At 46.7% G+C, this 11,407-nt stretch overlaps 2 protein-coding genes across 2 annotated transcripts; both read right to left on the reverse strand.

Moving 5' to 3' along the window:
- Positions 1-1,254: 1,254 nt before the first annotated feature.
- LOC119358581 (cytochrome P450 709B2-like) lies at positions 1,255-3,687 on the reverse strand. The gene is made up of 5 exons (XM_037625059.1): positions 3,407-3,687; positions 2,899-3,122; positions 2,554-2,804; positions 2,101-2,458; positions 1,255-1,812 (listed from the first exon to the last, which is right to left on the reverse strand). The coding sequence occupies exons 1-5, from the start codon at positions 3,675-3,677 to the stop codon at positions 1,375-1,377; spliced, it is 1,542 nt and encodes a 513-aa protein (XP_037480956.1). The 5' UTR covers positions 3,678-3,687; the 3' UTR covers positions 1,255-1,374.
- A 1,931-nt stretch (positions 3,688-5,618) lies between these two features.
- LOC119357370 (3-ketoacyl-CoA synthase 5-like) lies at positions 5,619-7,103 on the reverse strand. Its single transcript, XM_037624357.1, has one exon. It carries the CDS (start codon positions 7,101-7,103, stop codon positions 5,619-5,621), a length of 1,485 nt encoding a protein of 494 aa, XP_037480254.1.
- Between the last annotated feature and the right edge of the window lie 4,304 nt (positions 7,104-11,407).

The raw sequence follows: 11,407 nt of genomic DNA on the forward strand, positions 1-11,407 counted from the left end.
GGCACAAACCGGTCCTAAAGGTTAGCCCTTTAGGACCGGTTTGTGCCACGAACCGGTACTAAAGGTGATCGTGGGGCCCTAGCCTGACGCCAGCCTGCCATCACCCCTTTAGTACCGGTTCGTGGCACGAACCGGTACTAAAGGTTCAACACGAACCGGCATTAATGCATAGTCGTTCGAACCGGCACTAATGGTACCATTAGTGCCGGCTCAAATTCAAACCGGCACTAATGTGCTTCACGTTTGACCCTTTTTCTACTAGTGCCTGAATGAAATGGCGAGCCATGGCAACGAATTCCGGTTGTTGCTAAGATTGTAGAATCCTTACAAGAGTCATGTGTATGAGCATTATTGCAGCAGCATCTACTACCAAAGATAGCATTATCTTTTCTTTGGAAAAATATTTACCCAAAAAAGGAAATGAATTTTGAAATGCACAACACTGTATTTCTCTGTTGGGTAGGCGGTATGGAGGGAACAAATAGTTACCCAAGGTAGGAGTAAATGGCACCTGCGGTACCACAACTTGTCTAGGGGGTGCACTTTAGTCAGTGAACTCGCAAAACGAAAAACCCGTCGCTCAACTTGCGAGGCAGGTGCAGATTGGTCACAAACTGGCCATATCGGCCACTGGACCGGCCAGCTGCCGGTTTTTTGCTGGACATTGTCATGTGAGGTCGGTGGGGACCGGTGATTTTGCAGGAAATACCCTACTTTATTTTTTCTTCTCCTCCTTGATTGCATGCATCATTCCGTTCCTATTACCACGATAATTTGACATACATAACTAAAACTCACCTAGTTAAAACTAGCATAGGTTTGGATTACATGCCATAAGTTATCTCAGAAAGCCCCCCAAGTTTAAAACACACAGGGTGCGGGTCACATTGCTAGTTGCATAGATGTCAGTATCATATCGTACAAGTTTATAAACATATATGTAGCTTGGAGGAAAATGGTGACATAACAATACATTTCAAATACAGTACATGCTAGTGGCTAGGAGAGACGTGATTCAGGACCATGGTTCAGCCGAACCTATGGTCTATGCCGTATGATTTAACATCCTACTACACGTGGATCTGTGACATACATGCCAACTGAATTTTTTAATCAACCATATATGGATCCTCATGAATAGACATGCATGCCAACTGTATTTTTTTTAATCAACCATACATGGATCCTCATGAATAGTGTCTAGAAATTAATGGTGTTGAGCGTAGGTTCGGCTGAGCCATGGTTCCGTAAAACATTTTCGTGCTAGGTATATTATTTAGTACACTATTGCATAGTACATGACATATCACACTATAGAGCTCCAGTATGATTTTCGCAACAAAAAAAGAGCTCCAGTATGATGTCGCAGGATGATCACACAGCCTGCTGCAGTTTCCTCACGATGAGAGGGAGCCCGTACCTGGGCGTCAGAGTGATGAAATTGCTGGGCTTGTGCACATAAGTAGGGGACAGGGAGAAGGTGAAACTCTTCAGGATGGTGGCTATCACGATCTGCACCTCAACCATGGCGAAATTCTGCCCAGCACAGACCCTAGGACCGCATGAGAAGGCCAACAGCGCGTGCGAATGCTTGGCGGCCTTCAAGAAGCCATTCTGGAACCTCATGGGGTTAAACATGTCAGCGTCAGGCCCCCAGACATCTTTGTCCCGGTGCAACATCACCAACGGTATTGTTATCATAGTTCCTTTCGGCACCTTCATGTGCGCGAGGGTGGTGTCTGAGGAAGTCTTCCTCTGTAGGAAAGCTATGGGGCCATAGAGCCTCAGTGTCTCCAAGAGCAACATGTTAAGCTGCAAGTCACCACGGCGTTTATTGGTTCTATGGACATGGATATATGCATGCATGAGATTTAAGGTCCATCTACACGTCCTTGGCAAATTATATTGTATGTAACATTTTCTAAAAGTTAAACATTTGAAATTTTTACAGAAGCAGTTATACTTATGTATAATACCAAATCAATTCAATTAGATTTATATCATGATTTTTTTTATAAGGTCTGGTATAAGCTATAAAATTGCTCATGGTTTATGAAAGTTATATTTTAGACACTAGAAGATATTATATGCATATCATACCAGCTTCAGTTTGCCAGGGGAATCAACTAAGGGCAGGTGGTGAGCAGGATATTCCCGGACGACCTCCTCCCTGACCATCTCCTGCCACTGTGGGTAGCTGGCCAGCAGGAACATCTCCCAGGTAATGAGGCTGGCGCTGGTATCGTACCCAGCCGCGAAGAAGGTCCTGCACTCGCCGACCATTTCCTCGGTGCTCAGAGTCTGGGTCTTGCTACATGCCTGCAGCTGCAGCATCTGCCCCAGCAGGTCGTCTTCGTAGATGCTGCTACCAAGTCGTGCCTCTATGATCCGTGAGATCTTGCTTCTCACAAGCTTGTCAAGTTGCCACGTCCGACGGTTGCGAGGTGTCGGCAGGTACCTAGAATCAACCGAGATTAATTTGTTTCAAGCTCTATATCCATTCAATCGATTTAATTCAAACTTTGGTACTACATGGATTTTCTTGCTACCTACTTGAATCCAGTTACCGGAGGATCCGCAAAAGCATATGTGGCAAGCTTCAACTGCTCTTTACCGGCGACCAGCACCTCCCAGGCCTCCTTGTAGTTCTTGCCCAACATCATTCGTGCAATGACACTCATGGCTATTTCGTCAGAGTCGTGACTCATGTCTATCTCGGTCTGCTGCCTGCTGCTCTCTTGAATTTTTGCGCGCCACCGTTCCATTGTCCGCTGTGTGCACTCCAACGTTATTTCTGACATGGCCTGAACACAAAACATATATTCAAACTCGTAATGCTGTCTTGAGATTTGTCGTTCCAGTACGTTCAAAAGAGGAAAATTTCGGTGACAAACTGACCTTGATCATCCCTTGGTTGAAAGCAGGGTGGATGAATTTGCGGCGCCGCTTCCAGTCGTCTCCGTTTGCGAACACAACCCCGTTCCCCAGAACTGGATCCAAGCTTGGGTTCAAATAGTCCTTTTGGAACATGTCTGTCCTGTCGGTTAACACTTTCTTCACCAGCTCCATGTCTGTACAACACAGTGCTGGTGTCGGTCCCAGCCAGTACAGGAATGTTTTTCCTGATAGTACAAACATGTGATCATATATCTGCATAATACACATATTTATAGACCGTAATGATCAAGTAGGTAGGTAGAGACATTTGAGCTACGTACTTACCATACAGGGGAGGCCCATAATGATCATAGTTGTTTTGTAATTTGTATGATTCGGTGGTGTTGGCGTTGCATACATGTAATCTTGTCTGTGTAAACACTACGGTGGTGGGCTCTTCACCCTTCTTTTCTATCAATATGTGATACACACACTCACGCGTATTCTATAAAAAAGGGTACGTACTTACCATACAGGGAGGCCCATTTACGGAAGAAGGGTTGCACCGTAGTGACGCAGTCGTGGGAGCTGGTGTCCAGATCCTTGGCTCTCCCGGCAACAACCATCCTTTGGCACTCCGGCAGGGACCCAACCAGGAATTTGTAAGGCGGACCTCTAATGCCCTGCCGCCCGAACCACCTGGCTATGGCATACGGCCTCCAGAGCAGATACCACAGTGCTCTCGTGGTCACCAGCAGCGTGAGGACAGCGGCCAGAGCTTGCCCTATGTTAGGCTCCATGAATACTGTTTCTCTCCTTTCTCTGTTTTAGTGTTCTCCGTTAGCTGTTTTGGGTATTAATATATAGCATCACCAGACCGGTTTTTGATGTGTCTACCTGCAAACTGCCTTTGATGGATCAGTACTACCTGAGGAGGGGGAAACACTGGCGAAAAGGAGCTGCTTCCAATCGCTTGCTGCTCAGCCTATTGCCATCAGAATCGATACTCACTACTGGAATTTTCTTCTAGGGGCCGGAAGAATCGTTTCTGGCAAATCATAGATTTTTTTTGTCCAAAATTATTCCGACAAACTTTGAATTTAAATTTCGTTTGCATGAATATATATAATTTGTAATCTAGCAAACCCATATCTTCTATCTCCACTCCAATCAATTAGGCGTACACAGATTTCAAAATTAAACTTTAAAACCACTAATTAAACTTATGGATTCGCAAAAAAAAAAAAAAACCTACGAACATAAGTTATGTGACTTAAGGCATCTCCAATGTCACCCCCTCCCCAAACGGACACTGTATTTGTATGCGGATAGGTCTGTACTTGTCCGTTGATAAGGATACGGGAGCCGCCATTCAACCCTGTCCCTAAACATCCACCACTATTTTTTGAAGTCCACAACACTCAAAATAATGGCATATCAAATCCTCGACGAGCTAAAATATTTGAAATGCGATAGTAGTTCTAAATTAAATATTACAATACAAGTAATTTTTGAAATAAAATAGTTCAAACTTGAATTCAACTCGCACATATGTTTTAATTGTCCCCTTTAACCGCCCATAGATGCTCGGTCAGATCTTTGTTGAGTTGCTCATGAGTTGCTCGATGTAGAATTTGTGGATGCATTTGGATATACTCATCAAACATGGCCGGATTCTGATGTGGAGGATCACCCATGATCTCAAATTCCGTACCTCCGACAGCATATTCACCCTCATCCTCCATGATCATGCAAAATCCAGAGATCCTATGATGCAAATGCTTCAAGACAGTTGGTATTGCCCTTAACATGACCCTAATATTGCCCTTGTAGAACTTTTCGGTAGTTCTTCCTTATCTAGTGCATGCAATCAAGAGATCAGAGTGTACCTGGCCATCCTCTTGCTCCCGAGAGTGGCATGAGCATTTCTCTGTCTGTGACAGTTGGTTGTCTCAAGTAATGAGGTCCAAACAGCTCGACAACTGCCGTAGAAAATCTGACCATGGCATCTCCGCATGTGCTATCAAACATCCAGAAGTACTCATCCCACGAATATATGCCATCCCATATGCAAGTATCCGCAATGAAGCCGTACCCAGAGAATCGAATTCTTCTTACATCATCCTTCTTCAAGATGAAGTAGTCATCATAGGACCGTATGCCAATGTAGAGACGATCGAACACATTTTTTTTTGCATCCAAAATACGCTGGCGAAAAGTGTCGGTGAATAGGGCATCGTGGAAAAGTAATGCTCCTTTAGCGTCAAACGCCCCCATGCCCTATTCCAGTTTAGCACTTGATGACCCTTGAACGATCCTTTAAAATATAGAACAGGCTCTTTCCCATGCTCCGCGTGTCCGATGCCTACATCATTTCCATTTCATCCGCAAATCCTCCACGTTGGATGAGTCGTTTGACCATCATTTGGCGGATACTATGCTATCATGTGCCTCGCTCTCTAATATGCTTGCTTAAGCATGATTATTTTGTATTTGATTAAGGGAACCATTTTCTCAGGTTAGGCCACATATTATCAAGTAAATGTTTCGATATAATTTATTCAAGTTTTTTTCTTAGCCTAGGAACAATCTACACCGTTACAACTCGTCTCTACGATAAACATCTCTTAATTTTTTATTAACGTGTATTCTCTATAGATAGATTGATAGATATAGATGTAAAAAAGAAAGAAAGAGAATTAGGACAAATGAGATTTATTGTGACTGACATTCGACATGTGCTACACTGCAATTATGGGGTCATTTTGAGCTGCCGCATTGACGTTGAGACCAGGAATGTTTACTGGGTAGCGACGTATGCATCCGGCCCACGCCTTGTCTGGCTCGGCTGCGGGACGGATGCATTCCCAGACGGCGCTGTTGCACTTGACCCCCGCTCCGAGCCCAACCATCCAGACACGGTCGCCCTTCCGCAATCGGCCCTTGGCCTCGACGTATGCCATCTCGTACCACACCGAGCTGCTGGACGTGTTCCCGAACCGGTGAAGCGTCATGCGAGATGGCTCCACATGCTCGTCCGACAACCCGAGGCTCGACTGGACCTTGTCGACGACTGCACGCCCCCCGGCGTGGATGCACACGTGCTGGAACGCCTTGTGAAAGTCAGGGACGTACGGCTTCACGCCGACGAAGCGCAGTGAGGCCTTGCGGAAGTCAGGGAGGTAAGGCTTCACGCCGGCTCGCCGGGCAAGCTCGAGCACCATCTTGTTGGCGACGAAGCGCAGCTGCTCGAAGAAGGGGAGCACGAGCGGGCCAAGGGCTGTGATGTTGGCCTTGAGCGCGTCGCCGGCCACCGACATCAGGTCCTTGGAAAGGATGACCCCTACGTTACCATCCGCGTCCTCCTCTTGGAAGATGCACCGGTAGGAGCTGTCTTGTCCGCCGCCGGTGATGGTTCGCACGAGGTGGGCGAGGCGAAACCGCGCCTTGTCCTTGGATGTGGACAGCAGCGCGGCGGCGCCACCCACCCGGAAGAGCAAGTTGGACAGTAGCATGGCGCGCTCCTTGCCGACGTACAGGTTGGGCGTGATGGTCTCCGTGGACACGACGAGAGCGTGCGCAGCACCGTGGGCGTGGGGCAACACACGAAGAAGGCTAGCCGCGAGTCCCACCGAGATCACTCCGGCGCTACACCCCATCCCAGAAACATTTATGCTGCGGACGTCGCTGCGGAGCGCGTATCTGTTGATGATCATGTCGGTGAGGGACGGCACGGGGGCGAAGACGCTGCAGTTGACGACGACGATGTCGATGGCGTCAGGGGTGACACCGGACTTGGCCAACAGTTCATCGATGGCAGAGAAGATGATTAGCTCAGCTTCGTCGCGCGCCATGTCCAAGTTGTTGTCTGGCGGGATGAAGTGGTCGCCGGGGGGCAGGCTAGTCTCGTCGCCGATACCGCTGCTGCTGAGCACGCGCGTCATGAAGCGGATAGTGCGATCGTCCGCGAACGCCGGCACGAGGCGAGCATGCTCGATGAAGGTTGCGTTGGGGAAACGCGAGGTGGGACTGGGAAGGAAGCAAGCGTAATCCACGAGGTACACCGCTCGTGGGCGGTTCACTACCGCCCCCACCACAGCCACCATGCCCACGCAGAGCAGGAGGAGCTTGAAGGGTGAGAAAGCGTAGCCCAGTAGCCGTGTCGCTTTGATGGCGATGATGCTGCATGAAATGACAAGGCCGGAAACAACGGGGAACAAGTCCATGGCCATGATGCTCCTGTTCGGAGGTGAAAGACAATTCGGGTGCTTTTATAGGCACTAGCGGCACAACTATAGTAGTATTTGTGCGCTTGGTTCCAAAACTGCTATATTTTCAAAAACAATAATGCGACACTACTTATTTTGTTAACATAGTATAATCGAAGTCGCTCAGATAAACGAGCATGCACTCACCCCTATGAACACATATTCTGCCCCTATGAGCACTTCAGACAGACTCAGCGGCATAGCATCTTGAGATTGAGGAACCCGCTACAGACACCTCGTAGTCGACGAAACGTCTTCTCCCACTGAACGAACAGCGCCATAAAGTCTAGAACTTAAATCCTGATGGGGTGATGATACCAACGTTCTCCTAACCAGCCAACCACGGGTTGGTTCACCCACACCTGATGTCACATTTGTACACTCTCAACGCGAACATCTTAGCAACCGTTGGATGCACTCACCAATTAATCTTTGACGTGCAATTTCATTGGCAGCTCAGCCGCCACAAGCGTTCGCTCCCATGTGGTCAAGCACGAACGCAAGCGACCTGCTGGTTCGACCTTATTCGTTACTCGACCACTCTCTCTATCCACTCCTCTTTTATTGAGTTGTGAGTTGTTGATTTCTAGGACGATGCAGAGCGCGCGACGGAGACGCGACAGTGTAGCGGTGGGGATGATAGGCAGGAGGCGGTGGAGATGAAGTCGATGCAGGCCGCATAGGGAACACCACCGATGGGCACCAAGGTGGGCGTGCTCGAAGAGCCTCTGACGAGCAGCTCGCTGAGGTGGTTCGGGAAGAAACGGTAGCCATCCATGTCGTGTCGCGCCCCTTCATGCCGCCATCCACGCCGTGTTCCCCTCCCAATCTCCTGGTGCAGTGAAGGGTGCCACTGAAGTAGGTCAATGGAGGAGGAAGTCTGGTCCTCCCTGTCGGCAAGGGCAGGCCGGAGGTGGGCGTGGGCACTCAAGGTGCGCTCTCGCTGCTCCCTGCTGAGCGTCCATGAGGCGGTTGTGCTCATCGGGTATGGTGGCGGCGGGTTGTGGTGCCGGTCCGCCTTGCACATCGGAGCACGGCAGCGTGGTGAGGTGCGTCTAGGCGGCGGTTGACATGAGCACACAGGGCTCGGCGCAGCTCTGCGCCCTGCACGTAGCCCCCCCGGGCAGCCACGGCCTCCTCACCGCCGGCAAGACCTGCAAGTCTAAAACCAAACCAGTGTAGCATATTGAGCATGCCCACGCGTTCACTCCCTCAGTTGTCCGTGCGTGTGTCAGCGACCTCAAGCAGTATTTGCTACGACATTATTTGTTCATGGCCGGCTGCCAGTAACTTCATTAGTAGTTGGCGCGTTTGGGACTGATGGCTGCAAACAAGTAGTACAACTTAGTTTTGGGGGAAATACACAGGAGCTCCCGAGTGTTCCACACCTTTATATGAATATTAAATATTAAAAAATCAAAAAAATCTGGAATTTGAGGATATCAAATGGTGTCCAATCTACTCGAGCGTGAAGTTTCGTGCAAAAAAACTAGAAAATGTATCCATAACGAAGGAAATACAATTCAAACTAAAATCCATCTAAACATTTTTTTTCTATAAATAGGAATTATTTGTCCTTTTTTGCCATGAATACATTTCCTGGTATTTTTTTGACAAAATTCCACACAGAAGTAGATTGGATACCGAAGTTTGATAACCCCAAATCCCAGTTTTTTCTTCTTCAAATTTCCTAGTATTTTTTTGAACCCATTGGTCATATAGGGGTTGGAGCACCCCCGCGATAGGGGGTCCTTCCCACACGACCCAGAAATCATCTGGGATAGGCCCTCCTGGGACCCAGGCTGGGGCCATTTGCGATCGGGCGAGGCATGGAAACCCAATCATTTTCATAGGTATGTACATCCCACACGGTGAATCCCAGAAATCATTTCCGTAGGTATGTATATCCCACACGGTGAATCCCAGAAATCATTTTCGTAGGTATGTACATCCCACACGGTGAATCTCAGAAAATCATTTCCGTAGGTATGTACATCCCACACAGTTCTTTGTGTGGAAACATTTGTGCAAGGTGGCCTAACACAAATAGTTCGCTGCCGGAAGTCGTGTGTGATTGTTAGTTGATCGAACACGCCTACTTTCTAGAAACCGTGCGGGTTGTTTGAGTTCATCGCCCACGGTGCTCTCTGAGTAACCATTTGCAATAGAAAACCCCAATAAGCAGGGTAATTAGCCTATTATTGATAATTCATGTACTAATCAAACTAATATTTCTTATAAAACATGCCAGATATTTCATATCCGTATAAAAGAAACCAGGATTTCATAATCGAATTACATCAGATAGCTTCGACACTCAGTTACGCCATTACACAACAGCACCAAGTTTCACATGCAGCATCAAAAACCTTTTGAAAGTAGCATCATACACGGTAAATACACAAATGAATCTCATCTGGGAAACTGCATAAGCGGAAGGCAAATATTGAGCCTTCAGTGATGTTGAATGTCCTTGTAACTTTAGGCCAGTGGCTATGGATAATTGCCCGCCCAACCTTCGTCCTCTTCAGCAAGACTTCAATATTGTACCGTGGGTGTTGAATGAATACCTTCCTCGCCTCTTGACCATGTAGGTTATTTGATAGGTAATCATCGGTGAACTACTTTGAAAATTACTGAAAACAAAGCTATGCATAAATCGCTGTTGTAAAATTTGAAATGGCGCAAGGTGTAAAAACAAGGTAAAAGAGTTAGTACCATCCTATAGTTGACTAATGTCTTCTTCATTGTGCACATAAAGATCTTGCGGTTATTCGTCGCAAGTTTCTTCATCCTAAAAATCTTTCTGAGTTTCTTGACTTGACTGATATTCATGGACATCTCATTTCCCCATATGCAAAATGGGTCGAACAATGGGTCTAAGCCTCCGACAATAGGACCTACATGCGCAAGACCAAATTGTAAGAAACCTAAATATTAGAATGATTCCTGGAACTGCACAATAATTTGCTATTAGCCAAAGGACCCTTCTTGAACAAACATCGATGGTAAACCGCAGTGTCTCCCATTGTTTCCCTGCAACACACATAAGGAAGATCTTGATCATGTTAACTGAGAGTTGCCATACTATCAGTAGAATATGTATTGAGTACAACCAAATTCGATTAGTGTCACATGCATAACAATACAAAATTGTACCCACAACAAATGAAAATGAAATTGCAGAACTGAACCAAACAGTTAAATGGATAGCAGACCAAATGAACCAAAATAGTTAACTGAGCACGGCATTGCAAAATAGATACATGTACTAGAAGATAAGACAGTTAACAAAACAAAGAATGCTTGAGAATAGTACTATGAAATATAGCAATTGTTGGACTAAAGTGTTAATTTAACATTACATTTCAGAGGACCAAACTGTTAACTGAACATCAGATTGCATATTAACATTACAGAGGACAAATCACTAGAAGACACTAGCAGTGGCCTCGAGAAAACATCACGAACTGTATTTTAAAGTAGACAACTGCGCGACGGTGTCGACGGTGGCCTGGAAGATGAGGTGCTCCTCCAAGATCGGGCGGTCGACACGCATGGCAGCCATAGCGACCTCGTTCGCGCATGCGGCCGCATGCTACTCAGCTCCACATTATACTGCGTGTAAAATGGCTGTGGGTGGCGCTTAATTGGAGGAGGAGGGTGATGGCCCACAAGTATAGGGGATCTATCGTAGTCCTTTCGATAAGTAAGAGTGTCGAACCCAACGAGGAGCAGAAGGAAATGATAAGCAGTTTCAGTAAGGTATTCTCTGCAAGCACTGAAATTATCGGTAACAGATAGTTTTGTGGTAAGGTAATTTGTAACGGGTAACAAGTAATAAAAGTAAACAAGGTGCAGCAAGATGGCCATTTTGTAGCAAAGGACAAGCCTGGACAAACTCTTATATAAAGGAAAACGCTCCCGAGGACACATGGGAATTATCGTCAAGCTAGTTTTCATCACGTTCATATGATTCGCGTTCGGTACTTTGATAATTTGATATGTGGGTGGACCGGTGCTTGGGTGCTTCCCTTCCTTGGACAAGCATCCTACTTATGATTAACCCCTCTTGCAAGCATCCGCAACTACAAAAGAAGTATTAAGGTAAACCTAACCATAGCATGAAACATATGGATCAAAATCAGCCCCTTACGAAGCAACTCGTAAACTAGGATTTAAGCTTCTGTCACTCTAGCAACCCATCATCTACTTATTACTTCCCAATTTCTCCCCCTAGGCCCAAACAATGGTGAAATTTC

The sequence above is a fragment of the Triticum dicoccoides genome, chromosome 2A (assembly GCF_002162155.2).
Source record: "Triticum dicoccoides isolate Atlit2015 ecotype Zavitan chromosome 2A, WEW_v2.0, whole genome shotgun sequence".
In the NCBI taxonomy this organism is placed as follows: Eukaryota; Viridiplantae; Streptophyta; class Magnoliopsida; order Poales; family Poaceae; genus Triticum; species Triticum dicoccoides.